The 19,041-nt window shown below is 43.0% G+C and overlaps 1 protein-coding gene across 1 annotated transcript; it reads left to right on the plus strand.

The window, feature by feature from the left end:
- The first annotated feature begins 14,840 nt into the window (after nucleotides 1-14,840).
- Nucleotides 14,841-19,024, plus strand: LOC136457068 (uncharacterized). The gene is made up of 11 exons (XM_066457111.1): nucleotides 14,841-15,434; nucleotides 15,834-15,893; nucleotides 15,979-16,146; nucleotides 16,680-16,743; nucleotides 17,197-17,492; nucleotides 17,575-17,676; nucleotides 17,783-17,816; nucleotides 18,008-18,087; nucleotides 18,419-18,475; nucleotides 18,562-18,639; nucleotides 18,735-19,024. The coding sequence occupies exons 1-11, from the start codon at nucleotides 15,231-15,233 to the stop codon at nucleotides 18,795-18,797; spliced, it is 1,206 nt and encodes a 401-aa protein (XP_066313208.1). The 5' UTR covers nucleotides 14,841-15,230; the 3' UTR covers nucleotides 18,798-19,024.
- Nucleotides 19,025-19,041: the final 17 nt, after the last annotated feature.

The following is a 19,041-nucleotide window of genomic DNA, read 5'->3' on the forward strand; positions in this document are numbered from 1 at the left end:
CGCAACGCCGCTGGAGTTTTCAGTTTTTGCTCTTCTTGCAGTTTGCCCCCTCCTAGTTTATCGATTTTTATTTTCTTTTTTGCAATTCTCTTGCCTGCAAATTTATGTTTGTTCCGTACTTCTTCTTCTTTTGTGCTCTTTTTGGGTGGTTCGATTCATTCCACACGGTCAAATACAGAGAAATCATGATGATTTTTTCTGCCCCTACAAGTCAACTTTAACATTATTGCTATGATGCAGATGTATTCGTGCCTTGTTTCTTGAGAATTACTACTCCTTGGTAACATTGTTTTAAGAGTGAAAACTTATTCATCAACTCGGTTACAATATAGCATCACAACAATACAATGTCATTGAAAATGGAAATTCATTGTTTTTCCTGAGATATCCACCCTTAGCTAATGTCCTCTTGATAAACAGCAACTAGTGCACCAAAATGCATTAAGAAGCCAATTACATATATAACTAAAATAAACGCGCAAAAAGAAGTTGCCAGCAATGATAGTGAATGGAAGGGCAAGATGGGAAATGGTGAAAAAGGAAAAGGAAAAGGGCTCTAGTGCAAAACAGAATAGCAATTTTTTTCTTTTGAGAAAACTGAAAAGCAAAATTCCACGCTGGTTTGCACGTCCCCGTTGCGAGAGCGACGTTCTCTGTGCATGCTGGAGCCTCCCATCCGGTGAGCAGACCAGCCACACCGAACACCTCTCTTTCTCCTCGTCCGCCGTCGATCACCCGATCCGACGGACGTGATTGCATCCGCAGGCAGGCGGCCAGCGCAGAGGATCCGCTGGTGATCATGGGAGGCAAATGCAGATGTTGTTAGTTGGGGGATATATCCTGAGAACTGAGCGCTGCGGGTAGCGGCCCAACCTCTAAACTTTGACGTCATGTATTCATGTCTGGGTATAGACTCTAATTGCAATTTACTCGTCAGTGTATGTTTAGTTAAAAAAAAGTTATGCTGGACTTAAGGCATGTTTATATTAGTTATTAGGGCTAGTTAATAGCTAGTTGGCTAACAACTAGTTGGAGGCTTGGTTAAAAATTTAACACACCTATTTATCCGAACAGATCCTTACATGTACAAATTAGTTAGTGTTGACTATAACAACTAGTGAAGTTCATTTGACCGATGAAATTATTGTTGAGTTTGAAAAGCCGCCCCCTCCCCCGACTCAAATACTATAAATCATACATTCTCTAACCTACAACGGGACAAGATATCCTTTGACCATTTTAATTTGTATGGTTTGAGGTCGTTTTTTCATTCATGACAGATGACGTTATTTCTCCTATCGTTTCGCTGTAAAATGAACTTATTGGTCCCTTTATTTTGAATTATAAGTCATTCTGAATTTTCGAGGTATATAACTTTTGCTAGTATCTATAAAGTTATATACCTAAAAATCCAAAATGACCTACAATTTGAAATGGATCGGAGGGAGTACTTTATATAATACGATAGTTTTGTCACAATGAATTTGAACATGTAGTTGTATGGTGCTACTGATCAGGATCTCGCTAAGCTCCTCATGAATTTGAACATGCATGCATGCCCGCCCTTGTCTATAGCTTGTTTGTCTCCTCTCTAAAGCTTAAAAGCCACCCAACAACAGTTTTTTTTATTTTGAACAAACACACACATATACAATTAATGAACGTGGTCCAGATTCCAGCTATAGGAGCACTTGGCTTGGCTTCACATCCACTCCAATTGCTTATCGTCGATAGATCCACCCATTTGGTGATGGCCCATGATTGTCAAGGTCACTAGCTAGCTCGCTCACAGGAATTGTACTGTGAAGCACAAGCTGCCCACTAGTGTGGCTTACACGTCTTGCCATTTCTTGCATTGTGCGCGTGTTTAGTTTCATGAATTTAGGAATTTGGGCTAATGTAGTACTTTCGTTTTTATTTGACAAATAGTGTTTAATCATGGACTGATTAGGCTTAAAACGTTTGTCTCGCAATTTCCAACTAAACTGTATAATTAGTTTTTTTTCGTATATATTTAATGCTCCATGCATATATCGTAAGATTCGATATAATAGTTACTGTAGCACTTTTTTGAAATTTGGGGTAAACAGGCGCTGTATCGTCGTCGTCCTGCGAGTGTTGACACCGCGGAATGCGGTTCAAAAAAAAAAAGCAGGCCTCTCTCTGGCCGTTATGCGTGCTGAGGCATGCATGATCCATAGCACATCGATCAGGAAACCACCGTTTGACTGGCCGACACAAGCACGGGATCGGAAGGGAGGAATGATTGATACGCTGGTTCGTCATCGTGAGAGAAAAATACTATTTGGCCGGTATTAAATTGACTTATGTTGATTTGTACGGTTAATTTATTGTGAAAGAAAAATATTATTCTACAATTAATTTGTATAAATTAAAGTTGGCTAAATAGTACAAGCGAACAGAGCCTGTGCATACGTGTGTATGAAACAGTGCCGACACGTCGACATGGTGCATGGCCGACGGCGGAGGTAGTATATATGCATGATGAATGCAGACAGTAGCACTCCAGGTCCTTTTTCTCCACGTAGAACACACAGGCTTTATATGAAAAAAGTCTACTTAATTCTCACGATTATTGGTATATTGTCTACTTCACTTCCTCACGTATAAAATCATATATTCTACCTATTAAACTGCATGGGTGCTAACATGCTAGTAAGTCAACGAACAATAGAAAAAAATTTACATAACCTCCTAACATATCAGCAGCTGGCAACATAACCTCTCAACTGTATATCGAACGTAATATTGTAGCCCTTAAAGCATCTGATAATGTTCAAATGACACTCCCCCTCTCTCGGGATGGTTTTGTAGAGCCGTTTTGACACCGTATCCCGCTACACTGGCATGAGTGCTCATGCTTATGCACAATAGGTCCATAAATCTATTGCCTCCGTCTTGCTATTCTTTCTAGGCTGCACCGCCGCTCGACCGACCTTCTATCTCCTGCACCATCTCCCAACACTCTTTGATGGCATTGAGCTCATGCATGGCAACAGTGCCTTGGTCATCTATCCCCTTTGATCATATCCTTCACCCTCTCACTTTCTCTGCATATAGATATAGCTACTAAAAAAATGAAGAACTAAATGAGAGACTAGATAAAACAGTGTGATAACGAGTGATTATCAAATGTGCCTTGGCTACCTAAAAACCTTCGTCCTCAAATGTGTTATCTTGTTCCTCTTGCCTCTAATGGCTCCTCCTATGTAGCTGCAGGCTCATTTAATTATTGTGACTTGAACCATGATGGTGGCCGTCTATAAGGGGAAGGTGGCCGGGGTTGAATTAGGCAACTTAAAATTCTAACTCAAAATTATGGTCTTTTTTTCTAATCCTAGCAAAACATATGCAAAAGATAAACTATCTAAATGTGCAATTACGATTTTACTAGTGTATTGCTATCTCTACCGCAAAAAGAAGTAAAATAATCAATGTAAATACGGAAGCTAAAGAGCAAGGTAGAGATATGCAAACTCCCGTCGACGACTCCGGTATTTTTACCGAGGTATCGAGAAGCGCGCAAGCTTTCTCCTAGTCCTCGTTGGAGCCCCTCGCAAGGAATCCCACGCAAGGGCCAAGCTCCCGGTCGGATAACTCCGTGGATAGCCTTGGGTCTTCCCCACGCGTAAGTGGGTCTTCGACTTGCCTTCCGGCAAGCCTCTTCCGGATCACATGCCACCGGACACGTCCGATCGTATTTTCGCCGCTCTGGAACCTCTCTGTACTCGATCGGACGCTGCTATCCTGCGTCCGGTCAGTTTGCCGCCAGCGTCCGGTCACTTGCTGAGTGTGTTGCCGGACTGATGAACAGTGACATCGGTGCATCTGGTCGATTCACTTGTTCAGCGTCCGGTCGCTACTGTTGACGCCTGCTGTTGCCGAGCCACTGATCGGAACTTCCGGTCACTTTCTTTCAGCGTCCGGTCACCTCTGTGAGCTCATTTCTTCGTGATCTTGCGTACAGCTTGGTTCCTATCTTCATGCTTGAACTTTGTTTGATATCTTGGGTCTTCTCTTGTGCTCTTAAGGTCTTGCTTGATGTGTTGATCATTGGATCATCATATCATCTTTGTCCAAGTCACGTCTTGCATCCTATTGAACTACAAAATAATCACTTGCAAATTCATTAGTCCAATTTGGTTGTATTGGTCATCAAACACCAAAATCCAAAGTAAATGGGCCTAGGGTCTATTTTCCTTACAATCTCCCCCTTTTTGGTGATTGATGAGAACACAACCAAAGCAAGCAAATAATAGAAATTTGAAATTTGAAAACTACCTACTTGCTAGGATGAAATGCAAGGGGTAAGATTATATGATGCTAAAAGATACTACTTGTAAGACTATATAAAATCTTATCTTGCCCTTGCAAATGTCCCCATGTGGTATTATGGATTTAAGCATTGCTTCCTACAAATTCTTCCCATTACATAGGCTAATCTATAATCCACTATCCTCTCTTTCTCGAACCATTACCACTTATAGACACCATTTGTAGACCATTACCACTTTTAAATAATCTAGCTTTTGGTCCTATTTATTAATGCTTGCTTTTGGTCCTCTAAATTTTCCCCCTTTGAAATCAAACACTGAAAAGGAAGACATTAGTAGCACAAGAGAGGGTCAAACTTTATGATCCTTTGTGTATAGAGTGAAGTAGATCACGAAATTTGACTCTCACATTATATAGATCAAGCTCCCCCTAAATATATGCTTACATATGGTAGAAGGGAAAGCATATGCATAATTGGCAAATTATTGCACAAGAGAATTTAATCTATATAATGCATGGAGAAAACATATAAATATCAAAACGAAATCAACATGATGATATTGTTTAGAAATACCACATGTGGAAACCAATTTGATTTCTACCACTTGCAATAGGTGGTTGATATTTGAAGTGTGATGCTTAACTCTGGGGACTCCATTTTCCTTGCAATGAGACTACTATACACATGATAAGCTTGAAAATGTGTTAGTCTCAAAGCATCCAACTTGTAGAGTAACCTCCTCCTAAATTTGTGCATACAAGCATGGACTACTTGTAGGAATCATGCACATTTCATTTTAGAGTAAAAAATACCACTTGAAAGATGACATCACATAAACATGAGAGCCATTTTTGAAGGCGGTATTTGGGAGAGATTATCTACAATTTGGACTTTGGCGCATATTAGATGAATAATCGAAAGACAAGCTATGTGCCGTGCTCCTAAACAATTTTTAACCATGTATGTTTGCTCCAAGGGTTAAGAATGAAACCGAGCAAGCCTACCATATAATATACCTAGTGTATGCATGACAAAAGATGTAAGCATGCAAATGCAAACCTAGGCATGAAGAGTAACTAGATGCTTAAAGATACCAATTTGTAAGAAAGTTAAATCTAATACTAATTGAAGCAAATATAATCTAGTTACCTAACATGGGAAGGGGAATTTGGGTCCATAGTATTCACTAACCCACTTGGCAATGTCTTTGTCCATCATGATGCACCCCATGAAATGCACCCATACTTTGTCAAGTCTCCAAATTCCCCGAAGTCCAACGGACTTCTCACTTCTCTTTCAAGATCCAAACCTTCTTGGTGCTCTTCATGTTGGAAATGATTTCCTTTGGCACCCAAAAGCGTTTGACCCCATTGTTGGCTTGCTTGTTCACCTTGATGGCCACCACCTTGTCATTTTTCTTCTTCTTTAACAAGTATGGTGTGGAGGCATTCTTTTCCACCTTGTTGGTGTAAGTGTTGGAGAGCTTGCTTGTTTGCTTCTTCTCTTTCTTCTTTGCTCCTCCCCCATTCTTCACCTTGCACTCATAGGACTTGGGCCCTTCCTTGTGGCACACATAGCAACCCACAGTTTGTCCTTCATCAAGTTTCTTCACTTCCTTGACGATGTTATCTTGATGAGGTTGGACTTGCTTAGCCTTGCCTTTTACTTGAGTCGAGTCCTTGGTGAGGCGAGCTACTTCTTGCTTTAGTTGCTCATTCTTCTTTGCAACCTCTTGTGTGCATGTATCTACAACAACTTTCTCAACACAAACTTGGTTGCACAAAGATGAGTCTAAATATAAATCATTACAAGAAGTAGAGGCATCCTTTTTAGACATGTTAAAGATAAAACTTTCCTTTTTAGATGCCTTGGTGAGGGTTGTACTAACGGCTTTAAGATTAGCAACTTTATTAATTAGCTCATCACAATGTTTGCACATGGTTTCTATTTTAGCAAGTAAAATTTTATAAGCATCTTGTGAGCTAGCTAACTTTTCTTTTAATTTTTCATTTTTCTTTACAAGTTGCTCATCATTGATTGTGCATGCATTTGTTGCTGCACTAGCCTCAAGTCGCTCAATTTTAGTAAATAGTTCAACATTTAGATTAGCAAAGTTCTCATATTGTCCAAGCAAAGTTTTATATACTTCTTGTGAACTATCTAGCTTTTCTTTTATTTTTCCGAGCATCTTTTGTTGACTAGTGCAAACTTTAGCATAATTAAGATTTTGTTGCATAATTTCTTCATAAAAAGGCATTTCATCATCACTATCACTCTCACTAGAGGATGAGCTTTCGTTATCTCATGCCATAAGGTACACATGAGAAGAGCTTGATGATGAGTGCTTGCGCCCTCGCCTCTTGTGGTGGTGGTGTTCTTCACTTGAAGAATTATCCCATGTCCTTATTGATGTAAGGGCTTATTTCTTGTATGCCTTCTTCTTTGTCTTGGGTGTGGACTTATTTGGACAAACTTCCACAAAATGCCCCAACTCGCCACATCCATAGCATCCTCACTTTCTTTGTTCATTTCTTTGATTGGTGAAAATAAGATCTTAGATTTGGATGGGCACACCCTTGACATTGAGCCTTTGGATCATCTTCTCCACCTTGTTGATTAGTTTAATTGATTCTTCATCAAGGTCGGAGGTGGAGGAGGAAGATCGATCATCATCACTTGAATCATCATCATCCTCATCATCTTCTTCTTCTTCTTTACTTGAGGAACTTGAGCTTGAGCTTGTCTCAACTTGCTTACTCTTCATCTTTTTTTTCTCGCTACATGCGAGAGCTTTGCCTTTGCTTGATGAAGAGGCTTCTTCTTGACCCATCTTGCGTGACATTTCAAATGCCACTATCTTGCCAATGACTATGCCCGGGGTCATGATGCTCAAGTCCTCCATATTGTGAAGGATGGTGATGATGCTTACATATTTCTTTTGTGGTAGCACGGAGATGATCTTCCTCACGATGTCTGCGTCATCTAGCTTTGTTAGTCCTATTGAATGAAGCTCATTGATAATTAGATTCAAATGAGAATATATATCACGAACAAGCTCATCATCATTCATTGTAAATGAATCATAATTTTGCTTAGCTAGACAATGCTTTTGCTCACGGACATTAGATGTGCCGTCATGGAGCTCTAGGAGTTTTAATCATATTTTATGTGTCGTATTTAAAGTGAAGACTTGGTTAAATACATCTATGCTAAAAGATTTAAACAAGTAATTCTTAGCTCTAGCATTTAAATAAATTTCCTTTTTATCACTCTTTGTGGGTTTATCAGAATTTTTAATGGGTTTCATCCCGCCACACGTGACTCTCCAAACTCCTAAATCAACCGCCTCAAGGTAGCAAGCCATTCTAGCTCTATAATAAGAAAAATTAGTGTTGTCAAAGTGCGGAGGCCTAAAGGCATCCATCCCAACCATTCTAAATAGCATTGGCTCAACGACGGTTAAGCCAAAAGTCCAAATTGAGCCACCCAACGCTGATACCACTTGTAAGGGGACCGGGACGCCTAAGAGGGAGGGTGAATTAGGCAACTTAAAATTCTAACTCAAAACTATGGCCTCTTTTTCTAATCCTAGCAAAACCTATACAAAAAGATAAACCATCTAAATATGCAACTACAATTTTGCTAGTGTATTGCTATCTCTACCTCAAAAAGGAGTAAAATAATCAATGTAAATACGGAAGCTAAATAGCAAGGTAGAGATATGTAAACTCCCGTCGATAACTCCGGTATTTTTACTGAGGTATCGAGAAGCGCGCAAGCTTCTCCCTAGTCCTTGTTGGAGCCTGAAAGCTCTAGTTTGGTTTTGGTGAACTGATGAAACCCTAAGTGCTAACCTAGTTTATCAAGTGATCATGACATAGGTAGCACATTTCAAGTGGCGAAGCAAATGAAGATCATGACATGATGATGGTGATGCCATGGTGATGATCAAGCGCTTGGACTTGAAAAGAAGAAAGAGAAAAATAAAAAGGCTCAAGGCAAAGATATAAATGGTAGAAGCCATTTTGTTTTGATGATCAAGACACTTAGAGAGTGTGATCACATTGAGGTTTGATAGCTATACTATTAAGAGGGGTGAAACTCGTATCGAAATGCGGTTATCAAAGTGCCACTAGATGCTCTAACTCATTGCATATGCATTTAGGATCTAGTGGAATGCTAACACCCTTGAAAACGTTTGTGAAAATATACTAACATATGTGCACAAGGTGATACACTTGGTGGTTGGTACATTTGAGCAAGGGTTAGGAACTTCACCAGCGAAGTGTCCGCCCGTAGAGTGCGGATAGTCCGACGGTGCCATCGGCACCCTAGACAGAAAAGACGAAGGTCACTGTAAGTGACCGGACGCTGGTCTCTAAAGGATCGACGTGTCCGGTCAGTAGCAGTAGAAAAAGCGCAGCGTCGGTCGTCGACCGGACGCTGGCGCTGAAACGACCGGACGCTGGCTGGCTGCGTCCGGTCACACTGATATGGTCATGCATAGGGGAGTCGCCATGTGACCGGACGCTGGGTGAGTCCGGTCGTGAAAAATCGTTTCTGGATGTTTACTGGAAACGACCGGACGTTGTGGTCCAGCGTCCGGTCACTTTGAGCTGCTGCGTCCGGTTATCACTTGACCGTTGAGATTGAGCGATCTATATTTGAAGAGAGGGGACACGTGGCACTCATCGCGTGACCGGACACTGAGGTCTAGCGTTCGGTCAATATGACCGGAGCGTCTGGTCACCCCGTGTTGTGCCCAGTGAAGAGGTACAACGGCTCTATTTCGTGGGGGCTTCTATTTAAGCCCTATGGCCGGCTCAAGCTCATTCTCTTGGCCATTTACATTAACATAGCAACCTTGTGATCTTAGCCAAAGCCCTCCCACTCATTTCCATCATTGATTCATCATCTTTGTGAGATTGTGAGAGAACCCAAGTACATTGCTTGAGTGTTTGCATCTAGAGACACTTTGTGTTCGTGTTTCACTGCGGGATTTACTTGTTACTCTTGGTGGTTACCGCCACCTAGATGGCTTAGAGCAGCGAGGATCATCGAGCGGAGGTTGGTGATTGTCTCCAGCTCCGATCGTGGTGATTGTGAGGGGTTCTTGACCTTTCCCCGATGGAAAGCCGAAAGGTACTCTAGTGAATTTCTCATGGCTTGTGTGATCCTCATCTTATGTTGGTTGTGCGGCACCCTATTGAGGGTTTAGCGTGTGATGCTAATTAGCGCGTGAACCTCCAAGTAAGTGAATCGCCACAACGAGGAGTAGCTTGCCGGTAAGCAAGTGAACCTCGGTAAAAAATCATTGTGTTCATCATTTGATTCCGAGATGATTGGTCTTCATTGGTATTCATTCTTGTGATTGTTTGGCTCCTTCCTCGACACGGCGGTATAACCATCTTGCTCACTCTCTTTACATTACCGCAAACTAGTTGTCAAGCTCTTTAGTGTAGCTAGTTGTGAGAGCTTGTTAGTTTGGTTAGTGTGGCTCTTTAATTAGCTTTTGAGAGCACACTAACTTAGTGTAGTGTCACAGCTATTGTGTGGATATAAACTATATAAACTAGAATTATGATAGGTAGCTTGCTATTTTAGTAGGCTAGCGCAACACTTGCTTCGCCTCATAATTGTCTAACCGGCTTGTTAAGTGTTGTTGTAGATTTTTTAATAGGCTATTCACCTCTAGCCATTAGGACCTTTTAGAGCCCCTCGCAAGGAATTCTTCGCAAGGGCTAAGCTCCCGATCGGGTAACTCCGTGGATAGCCTCAGACCTTTCCTGCGCGCAAGTGGGTCTCCGACGTGCTTTTCCGGCAAGCCTCTCCTAGATGCTCCCCGTCGTCTTCACTACAAGCTTCCGGCCGAAACGCCGCGGGCCTTGTTCCCTCCGGTACACGGTGGCGGTCACACCACAAACACGGTTGGTGTGATCTCGCAAGACTACAAGCCCCTCTGATGTACAACAATAGTGCGCGCAAGCACCGAGTGGTAAGAGATATGTAAACCTCACTAAACACTAGGCCTGAATCTAGAGCAAGCGCATAAACGGTGGTCTAATCAACCTAAGCACTTCGCAAAAGCACCTACGATAATCACCTAATAAATCACTAAGCACTATGCATGTGGAGATCACTAAAATGGTGTATCAACACCCTTGGTATGTTTCCTCAGCTCCACTCACCTCATTTGGCCGGTTGGGGATTGTATTTATAAGCCCCACTAAGAAAGTAGCCGTTAGGGATGAAATCCCACTTTTCTGCTACTGACCGGACGCTGATCACGTCCTGACTGGACGCGTCCGGTCGTCCTGACCGTTAGAGCTACGATCGATTGATCGGACGCTGCCGGAGTCCGGTCACATGCCACCGGACACGTCCGGTCGTATTTTCGCCGCTTTAGAATCTCTCTGTACTCGATCGGACACTGCTGTCCTATATCCGGTCGGTTTGCCGCTAGCGTCCGGTCACTTGCTGAGTGTGTTGTCGGACTGATGAACAGTGCCATCGGTGCATCTGGTCGATTCACTTGTTCAGCGACCGGTCACTGCTGCTGACGCCTGCTGTTGCCGAGCCACTGATCGGAGCGTCCGGTCACTTTCTTCCAACATCCGGTCCAGCGTTCGGCCACCTCTGTGAACTCGTTTCTTCACGATCTTGCGTACGGCTTGGTTCCTATCTTCATGCTTGGACTTTGCTTGATATCTTGGGTCTTCTCTTGTGCTCCTAAGGTCTTGCTTGAGGTGTTGATCATCGGATCATCACATCGCCTTTGTCCAAGTCACGTCTTGCATCCTATTGAATTACAAAACAATCACTTGCAAATTCATTAGTCCAATTTAGTTGTGTTAGTCATCAAACATCAAAATCCAAAGTAAATAGGCCTATGATCCATTTTCCAAGGCATCACTATATTGCCGTTGCATTATTATTGGCTACATACGCAATGCATGTCGACGCAGATTCGTTGCCTTCATCGGGAGCTAACTTAAGCAAGGAGGAGGAGCTCCATCGAGCTCGATCGGTGGAGCGCAAGCGCCAAGTGGTGGGAACCGCAAGGAAGGAACAGCAGGCAGACAGAGACAGCCAAGCTAGCTAGCCATGTGCGCGTGCGCGTGCTAGCTGCATGCATGCCCAAGCATATATACCCCTCGACCCCTCGGATCCTATTATTATAATACTAGAATATTTCTACTCTACAAATAATAAGCAATCTAACCCGCTCAAACCCGCGCACTCTGCACCCCACCACCTAACAGTAACAGCAACAATCTTAAGCATGCATGCATATAGCAAATAGCATATACCTGGCTGTTAGGTTTAGACCCACATCGATAAACGTGATTAAAACATGTGCGCATCTAAACATGAGACCATGATTTAGGGGCGCTGGCTCATGGGTATAGCGGGCTAGGCCGATTTCTGCTGCGCACTGTAACACGGGCGACCGGGCCGGCCCGATGGATGATCTGTCGACGTGTTGTACCTACCATATACACGGATCGGATGGGAGGTGAGGTGGTTAGCGTGCCCAATCTATCGCCCATTGGACGCATCAACTCACATGTCGACCACACGCCTAGCTAGCTACCAACAAGCAGCTAATAACCATTCAGGTAAAAGGACCATGCGTACATATAATAGCACTCCCTTCCTTGTCTGCATAGCTACCTGCCCTGTAGTACGCGTCCTCCCACTGCATACCGTACCATACCATCTGTCTTTTCGTTTGGCGGCTTGTCGTAAATGATCGTAAATTTTCAGTCGGAATAATATTTTTCTCTCACATAAACCAGCCAGCAGTACTTCTTCACGAACCAGCAACGATACGAAACAGTCAACCGAACAGGCTGCATGTGTCCATCATTCATGCATGCATGAACGAGTTTTCTTTTCACATAGAGTGGATGCTTGCCAATAAATGGTCAATAAATGGTTTACCCTAATTAACAAGCTCTGGCGAATATTTGTTCCAACTAATAACATCGACTAGTACTACTACTAACTAACGGATATGCTTGCCAACCATTATCTCGTTGCCACTGCAGCAGGCACACAGGAAGAGCAACGGTGTCGAGCAGAGATCCGTCGGTACAGCACCGACAGAAGCTGCAGTCGATATGTACAGACGAGTAACCAGGGAGGATCAGAGACGCCACCTGGGCTGTCAGCCTCTCATCACCAGTTCATGTGTAACCTCCTGCCCAACACCAGTACTGCCTGACTGCCCTGCGATCGGGGACACACACATATAATATAAGGATCATTAGCTTTAATTCATCTGCACTCTCCATGTAATTGCTTGTAATCCTCCCAGTATGCATGCATGTGTGGTGCTTTGCTACGTGTGTGTTGTGTTATCCCTTGACTGCAAATTGTTTGGGCTCTTGCATTTGCCTTACCTGCCGGCTGCTAAATTCTCACAGAAGGGAGAGGGAGCTCTGCTGTTACAGGACAGTGACACAACCAGTGGAAAAGGAATATATAAATGCACAGCTACCATGGGCTACATCTACATATACTACGCAGCTACTGAGTAAGTGAGTAGCATATACGGCAGGCTCATGCATGTGTCCATGGCTAGCTAGGCCATGCCATGCGTCTCTCCATACAAGGTCGAGAAAGCAACCTGCTGCTGCATATCCATTTTAAAAGGGAATCCAAGCGCGTGCCGCTCGTCGATGCTGAGAGCCTGAGGGCTCACATCACAACCATTTCAGACTTGCATTGAGAGGGTTGCATATGCTTAGTAGCTTGGTGATCATCTGTGGCGATCGACGCTCTTGCGCGAGGAAGAAGAAAGCTATAGAGATACCCATACTACAGAGATCGATCCAGATCATAGCTGAGACGACTGAGAGGAAGACGATCGACGCAGCGATCGAGGTAGGCATGATGAAGCTCTTGTTCCAGTGTCCCTGCTGCTCCTGCTTCTGCTTCATGAAGACGGCCAGCAGCACGACCCAACAGGGCAGCAGCAGCAAGAAGGGGGGAGCAGGCCACACCAGGGCGCCAGTAAACTGCAAGGGGGAGTAGTGGTAGGCAAGGCCATGAAGATGGTGTAGCTTACCATGCATCTGTGTCCAGTATCTTCCTATTCTTCTTCTTTGGGTCCAGCTAGCAGCTTGATGCTCCACCAGCTCCACATTACCATCATTCATTTAATCATGTTGTGTGCCTTTGGGACAAGTTCTTTCGGATTTAATCCTGTGCTGCGTCATCTGTGTCCAGTATCTGCCTGCAGGTTAGTGAATCATTAGGAGGTTCTTCGTAGAGTGTACCATCTACTCCATTCAATGAAAGCATGCAGCACCACTTGTCCAATTAATCGCTTCCCTTGTTTGTTTATTCTTTTATTTTTTTAATTATTTTTGGGTTGTCCAATTTCGTCGTGGTACTTTGTTTCTACCAGAATTTCTAATCTGTCCAAATCATGGAAAAGCTTTTTTTAGAGAAGAAGCGTGAGGTACTATACGTAGAAAGAAGCAATATAGATTGTCTTCAGAATTCTGAAGAATAGCATCGTTTTCAGATTTCGGCACTGTCAACTCTGAAGGTAACTGATGAACAGGTAAGCATCTGTCTATCTGCCTCTGCAATATACCTTGGTTGGCTGTTAAAAAAAATTAAACCATGCTGTGGATTCAGCTTGTATTCGGATCGTTTCTTCTATATTGACACACAGGACCCGTTCGACTCGCTGAATTTTGGCTGAAACTGACTGAAAACACTGTTTTGGCTGAATCGTTGTGAGAGAAAAATACTATTCCACCTGAAAAAGAAGTCGAACAAGCTAGATATGGGGTAAGCCGAACGGAGCCGCACTTAGTTGGAGAAAAAATGTACCTTGATTTACTTCTAGCACGTGGGGGCAGAATAATAAACTTGCAGAAAATATAAATATGGATAAGTTATGGAGTTTTTGTATGCACATGAACAATCAGCCTGTTCGTTTCGGCTGAAACGATCATGGATTATAAGTCAGAAGTACTGCTGGCTGGTTTGATGTGAGAGAAAAATACTGTTGCACCTTATAATCCACGATTGTATAAGCCGAAACGAACAGGCTGAATATTGTTGCAACTGCAGGCATCATACTCCCATAAGTTAATGATGTGTTTGGTTTGTGGAGTCACCCCATACTTCATGAGATGATGCATCATATAATTTTTGGTGAAATCAACCTATTCCTCATACGTATACTAATTATTAACTTGTGAAAAATAAAATAATGATAGATCAACTTATTCCATTCCACAAACTAAATAAGAAAATGAAGAGTGAGAGAAGAAAATGGACAACCTCATTCTTCAAACCAAGCACGCCCTAAAAGAAGATACACTTATGCTGACCTGCTGCCTATGTGAGCCTTTGGTCGCAAACTCGCAGATTTGAGAATTTTTCATTTTTTAACCCATGGAACAAATATTTTAACGGTCCTGGCGTCCTGCACCATGCGTTCCATATCCTAGTGCCCAAGTCCGGCCATCGAGACGTTATTGGGCCGCAAAATTCGTTTTATTGGGTTGGGCCGCTGGTGCATACCGGGGTTGTCCGGTGTGGTGTGGGACAGGGGTTCCCTTGTCAGGCGGAGCTCCCACTCCGCCACCGCGCCGCGCTCGCCGCCACCGCCGCGTCCCGTTCGTTCTCAAGGTTCTCTCCCCGCCACCGCTCCGTGTCCCAACCTCCATCGACGGGGAGGCGTCCTCCAGTCGGGCCGGTTAGATTCATCGCCTTCCTTGTCGCTGGCCCTCGGCCTTTCCCTCTGCTGTGGTGGGAGAAGCGACTCGAGCACGCGCTCGGCCAACCAATTAAGCGCGGGGCGAGGCCGTACGCAGGGGCTAGCTCGAGGGCTCTCCGGCGAGAAGGCTGAGTCTGCAGTCCGGACCGTAGCGGTTTTTTTGGTCGGGAGGTGGGGAAGCGGAGAGCGATGGCTGCGCCGAGGAAGGGGACGGCGACGCCGCTGGGCTCCGTATTCTCGCCGGAGGAGACGAAGAGGGCCGTGGCGAGGGTGTCCGAGTCCATCTCTGGCCGCCGCGCCGAGCTCGGGCGCCTCCAGGGCTTCGTCGCCGACAACGCGGCCCTCGTCTCCCTCGTCAACAGGCTCCCCGACGAACTCTCTCACGAAATCATGGTCCTTCCCTTTTCTCTCTCAAGTCTGAACTAGCAGCAATCTGTGTCTTCTTCTAGAGATAAACTTGGTAGCTCACATGCTATTTATTTCCTCATTTTTTTGGTGACAAAAGTTGGAAGTGGTAGTCTGAAAACTAAATTACCTAGTTACTGGTAGTAGTAATTTGTCTGCTCCAATCGTCCACTTCTAGGCATTGGGCGTATATAATGACTAATAAGCTCAATGGCTAGATTTACATTCTCAATTGATTTCGGAGCTTGAGGAAATTCCCTTTGTGGTCTGTAAGGAGTCATTGATTGCAACATATAGGGAAATATAAGTCTCTTAGTCTCACCTTGTGTGCTTTAAATATTGTTCAACAAGAGTTTTTTTGTCTAAAAAAAGAACTACGCATTGCAGGTCCCCTTTGGTGGCGCCGCATTTTTCCCAGGGCGTTTAATACACACAAATGAACTCTTGGTATGGTTTCTGCGTGGAGCAGTTTTGATTTTTCAGTCTGTGTCAGCCCATCAATTTATTATTCATGGTTTGCATTGTGTTTTAGGTGCTTCTAGGTGAGGGGTACTATGCAGAGAGGTCTGCTAAGCAGACAACTGATATATTGCACAGGAGAGGGCAGGAATTGGAAGCCCAAGTGGAAGCAATGAAGGCGACTATTGCTGACCTTGAAGCTGAGGCGAAATTCTTTGAGTCCACTGCCACTGAGGCTTCAGTAAGGCTCCTCTCTTATTGGTTTTGTATATATGACATATGAGTAATGCTAGACTAGCGTTTTACTTGGTGATGCCGTGATGGTAATCATCATATCAATTCCCTCGATGACCCTTGGTAAAGGGAAAAGAAAAAATGGTTAGTGAATAACTACATATTTTTATTGACACTGGGACACATCAATTGCAGTTGTTTTGTCTCAGTATGCAGACAAATTTAGCACCATAACCTTCTTGTAGATTATTGAGAGTGCTCATCAGTTTTTGCTCATGTGCTAAATCGCACCCCTGGAAAATACTATACTGCTTACAGATACTTAATACAAGCGATGATCTGACTATAAGCAGTGTGTTAGGGTATAACAATATATAGCATTGTAAACTTTATACTATCTGAGGTGCTTCTATTATTGATCAGTTCACTGCATTTTGTCTTAGCAGAAGCCAGTAATATTTCCATCTTGGTGTTTCACCTTTAAGTATTTGTGTGCACACTTGCATTTACTTTAATGCTTAACTATGTTAATGTGGGCAGGAGGGTCTTGTTGAAATCAGGGAAGAGTATGATGAGGACACAGAGACGAATGCAACAAAATCAGGTAACCATCTGGAATTTCCTATTAATTACTTAATGTCAGTAAAGACTTTGTTGTTGTTGTTAAGTTTTTATGTAATGGCTATAAACTAATGTGCTCTTATCTTGTCTTCATGATTTGTTTTCCCTTCTTATGAGTTCTTAATACTCCTATATTTTATTCTTATATTTTTTCCACAGTATGTCTATCATCACTTTCCTTTAAATCCTTCCTGAATGTTAAAATATTATTGTTTAGCAATCCTGGTTTGGTAAAGATTAACTGATCTTCCAGCAAGTTGATCTGTCACTGTTTCATTCCTCCATCTGTCTTGTACTTTTGTTTTATATATGTTTAGGCATGACTTGATGACTTGTTGTTCTAGTGAAATTATTGTTCTTCTCAGTATGTTTAGGCAACTAACTTGAATCTTCTACGTTGACATGACTTCTTTTTTCTACCTGTTTATTACTTCAGAGCCTTCAATTACTACTGGGGTTATGTCCGATAAAGATAGGGAACATGCTCGAATCATGGCAAGGTTAGATGAACTCGAAAGGGAAGAAAAGGAAGCTGGAAGTACTTCTGAAGATGACGACGATGATGGTGATGATGATGATGAAGACAATGGAGATGCTGGAACAAGTGAGGATGGTGAGGAAAATAAGGAATCTGGAAATGCTTTAAGTGATGGCAATGAGAACCACAGTTCTGGTTTTGGCACTTCATTTTCTGGAAGCGGTAGCAATGATAGGAGTCATGGGAATATCAAGGTACTTGTTTCTCAAGCTAATCTGACCTAAGATAGTTTTGTCCATTCGCTGGAATTATTTATTTTAATCCTCTTACTAATAGCTGAAGAGTGCACTGAAGAAGCCTGGAGGAGATGAAATGCTAAGAGGCATTTCTCACACACCAGCCCATACATCTCATCCAGAATTTCCTGGCCAAATTTTTGTATGTGCTTTATCCTTCTTTGTCTACCTTCTGCATTGTCTCTGAGTGTGCTTATTATTTGTTTAAATTCCTTCAGTCACAACACTGTATTTCTTCTTATTCGCAGATAACAAATTCTGATGTCCAAGTTCGCACTAAAGGTTAGTTCAGCTCTTGGTTGGAGACAACTTACTTGTAGCAGAGTAGAATTGACACCTTCTTTGTGTATTGTACTATTGTTGCTGGAGATGGAACTGAACCTGATTCTTGGTGCTTCATCTGCTTTTTATAAGTGTGTAGAATTATGTACCATACTGCTGATTTATGTGTGACCCACACATTCTACTTGCAGCTGTTTCTTTTGAAGACGACAAATATGTAGTTAGTTCGTCAAAGTCTCCTCCCTTGCTACAGTCTGATCCTGGGCTCAAGGTACCTATGGCTTTACTTCTTACAGAACTTCTTTGTCCATTCCTTTGCCTGCATTAGCCTCTCAGCAAGGGTTTCTATGGTGAACTTGAGCACTAAGATTATTGTACATGAAAAAATAAGAGTACCGGTTCTCATGAAAGAATTTAAGTACATACTTTAGAGTTAAGAGTTAAGACAGAAATGCCCCATGCTGCAATTATGTTTATATGTCATTTGGATGTACACGGTCCTACTGTCTAAACATCCCCTGTCTCCACTATGTATGTCATAGTTTACTGTTACCCCCCATTGCTTCAATCATGATTATTTATATTTATATTTGTATTTGCAGAATTCTTCAGACCCCACTCCATCTCATGAGCGGAAGATAATATCAAGTGGGCGAAAGGTTGTCTTCTTGTACTCTGTTCTATGTTCCTTGTACACCCTTTGAACTTGCTCCTGTGCTTAGCTTATGACTTATTCTGTCAGCAGGCCTTTACAGGATCTATCATTGAGCACGACGACAATCTTTCAACCATTCAACCTTCCGTGGGTAATTCGTTGGCAAAAGTAAGATGCCTTTTCCCCCTTCTGAACTTCGCACTGGTGCAGTGTAAATCCACATCGATCTCTTCTCTTACTACTTTTCCTGAATGTTTTGACAGCCTGGTACTTCTGCTTCTTCAAGGCCCATGTCAAGATTCAAGATGCAGAAAGGAGGGCGGTGAGGCTCGACACACGACACTGGGGCGGATCTTTGGTGGCTGATAGATGCATCTGGGACAATCATGATAAGTGGTAGTGTGGATACTGCGACCCCTTCAAATCAATAGTTTGTGCGAGCTAAGCACCTGAAAACTAGACATCTTGTTGTGGAGCGATTGTCCTCTGTGGATTGTGGGGCGCACCTTCAGTGGAACTGTTTGGGGATACATGGAATGTTCAGTTAAATTCAGTTTAGTGGTTGGTGGT

Source organism: Miscanthus floridulus, chromosome 6 (assembly GCF_019320115.1).
Source record: "Miscanthus floridulus cultivar M001 chromosome 6, ASM1932011v1, whole genome shotgun sequence".
In the NCBI taxonomy this organism is placed as follows: Eukaryota; Viridiplantae; Streptophyta; class Magnoliopsida; order Poales; family Poaceae; genus Miscanthus; species Miscanthus floridulus.

Bases quoted from the DNA above. Each gene is read 5' to 3' on its own strand.
- LOC136457068 (XM_066457111.1), top strand. From the start codon at position 15,231: ATGGCTGCGCCGAGGAAGGGGACGGCGACGCCGCTGGGCTCCGTATTC. The intron at 15,435-15,833 runs GTCCTTCCCTTT...TACGCATTGCAG, and splicing joins AACTCTCTCACGAAATCATG to GTCCCCTTTGGTGGCGCCGC. The intron at 17,817-18,007 runs GTTAGTTCAGCT...TTCTACTTGCAG, and splicing joins TGTCCAAGTTCGCACTAAAG to CTGTTTCTTTTGAAGACGAC.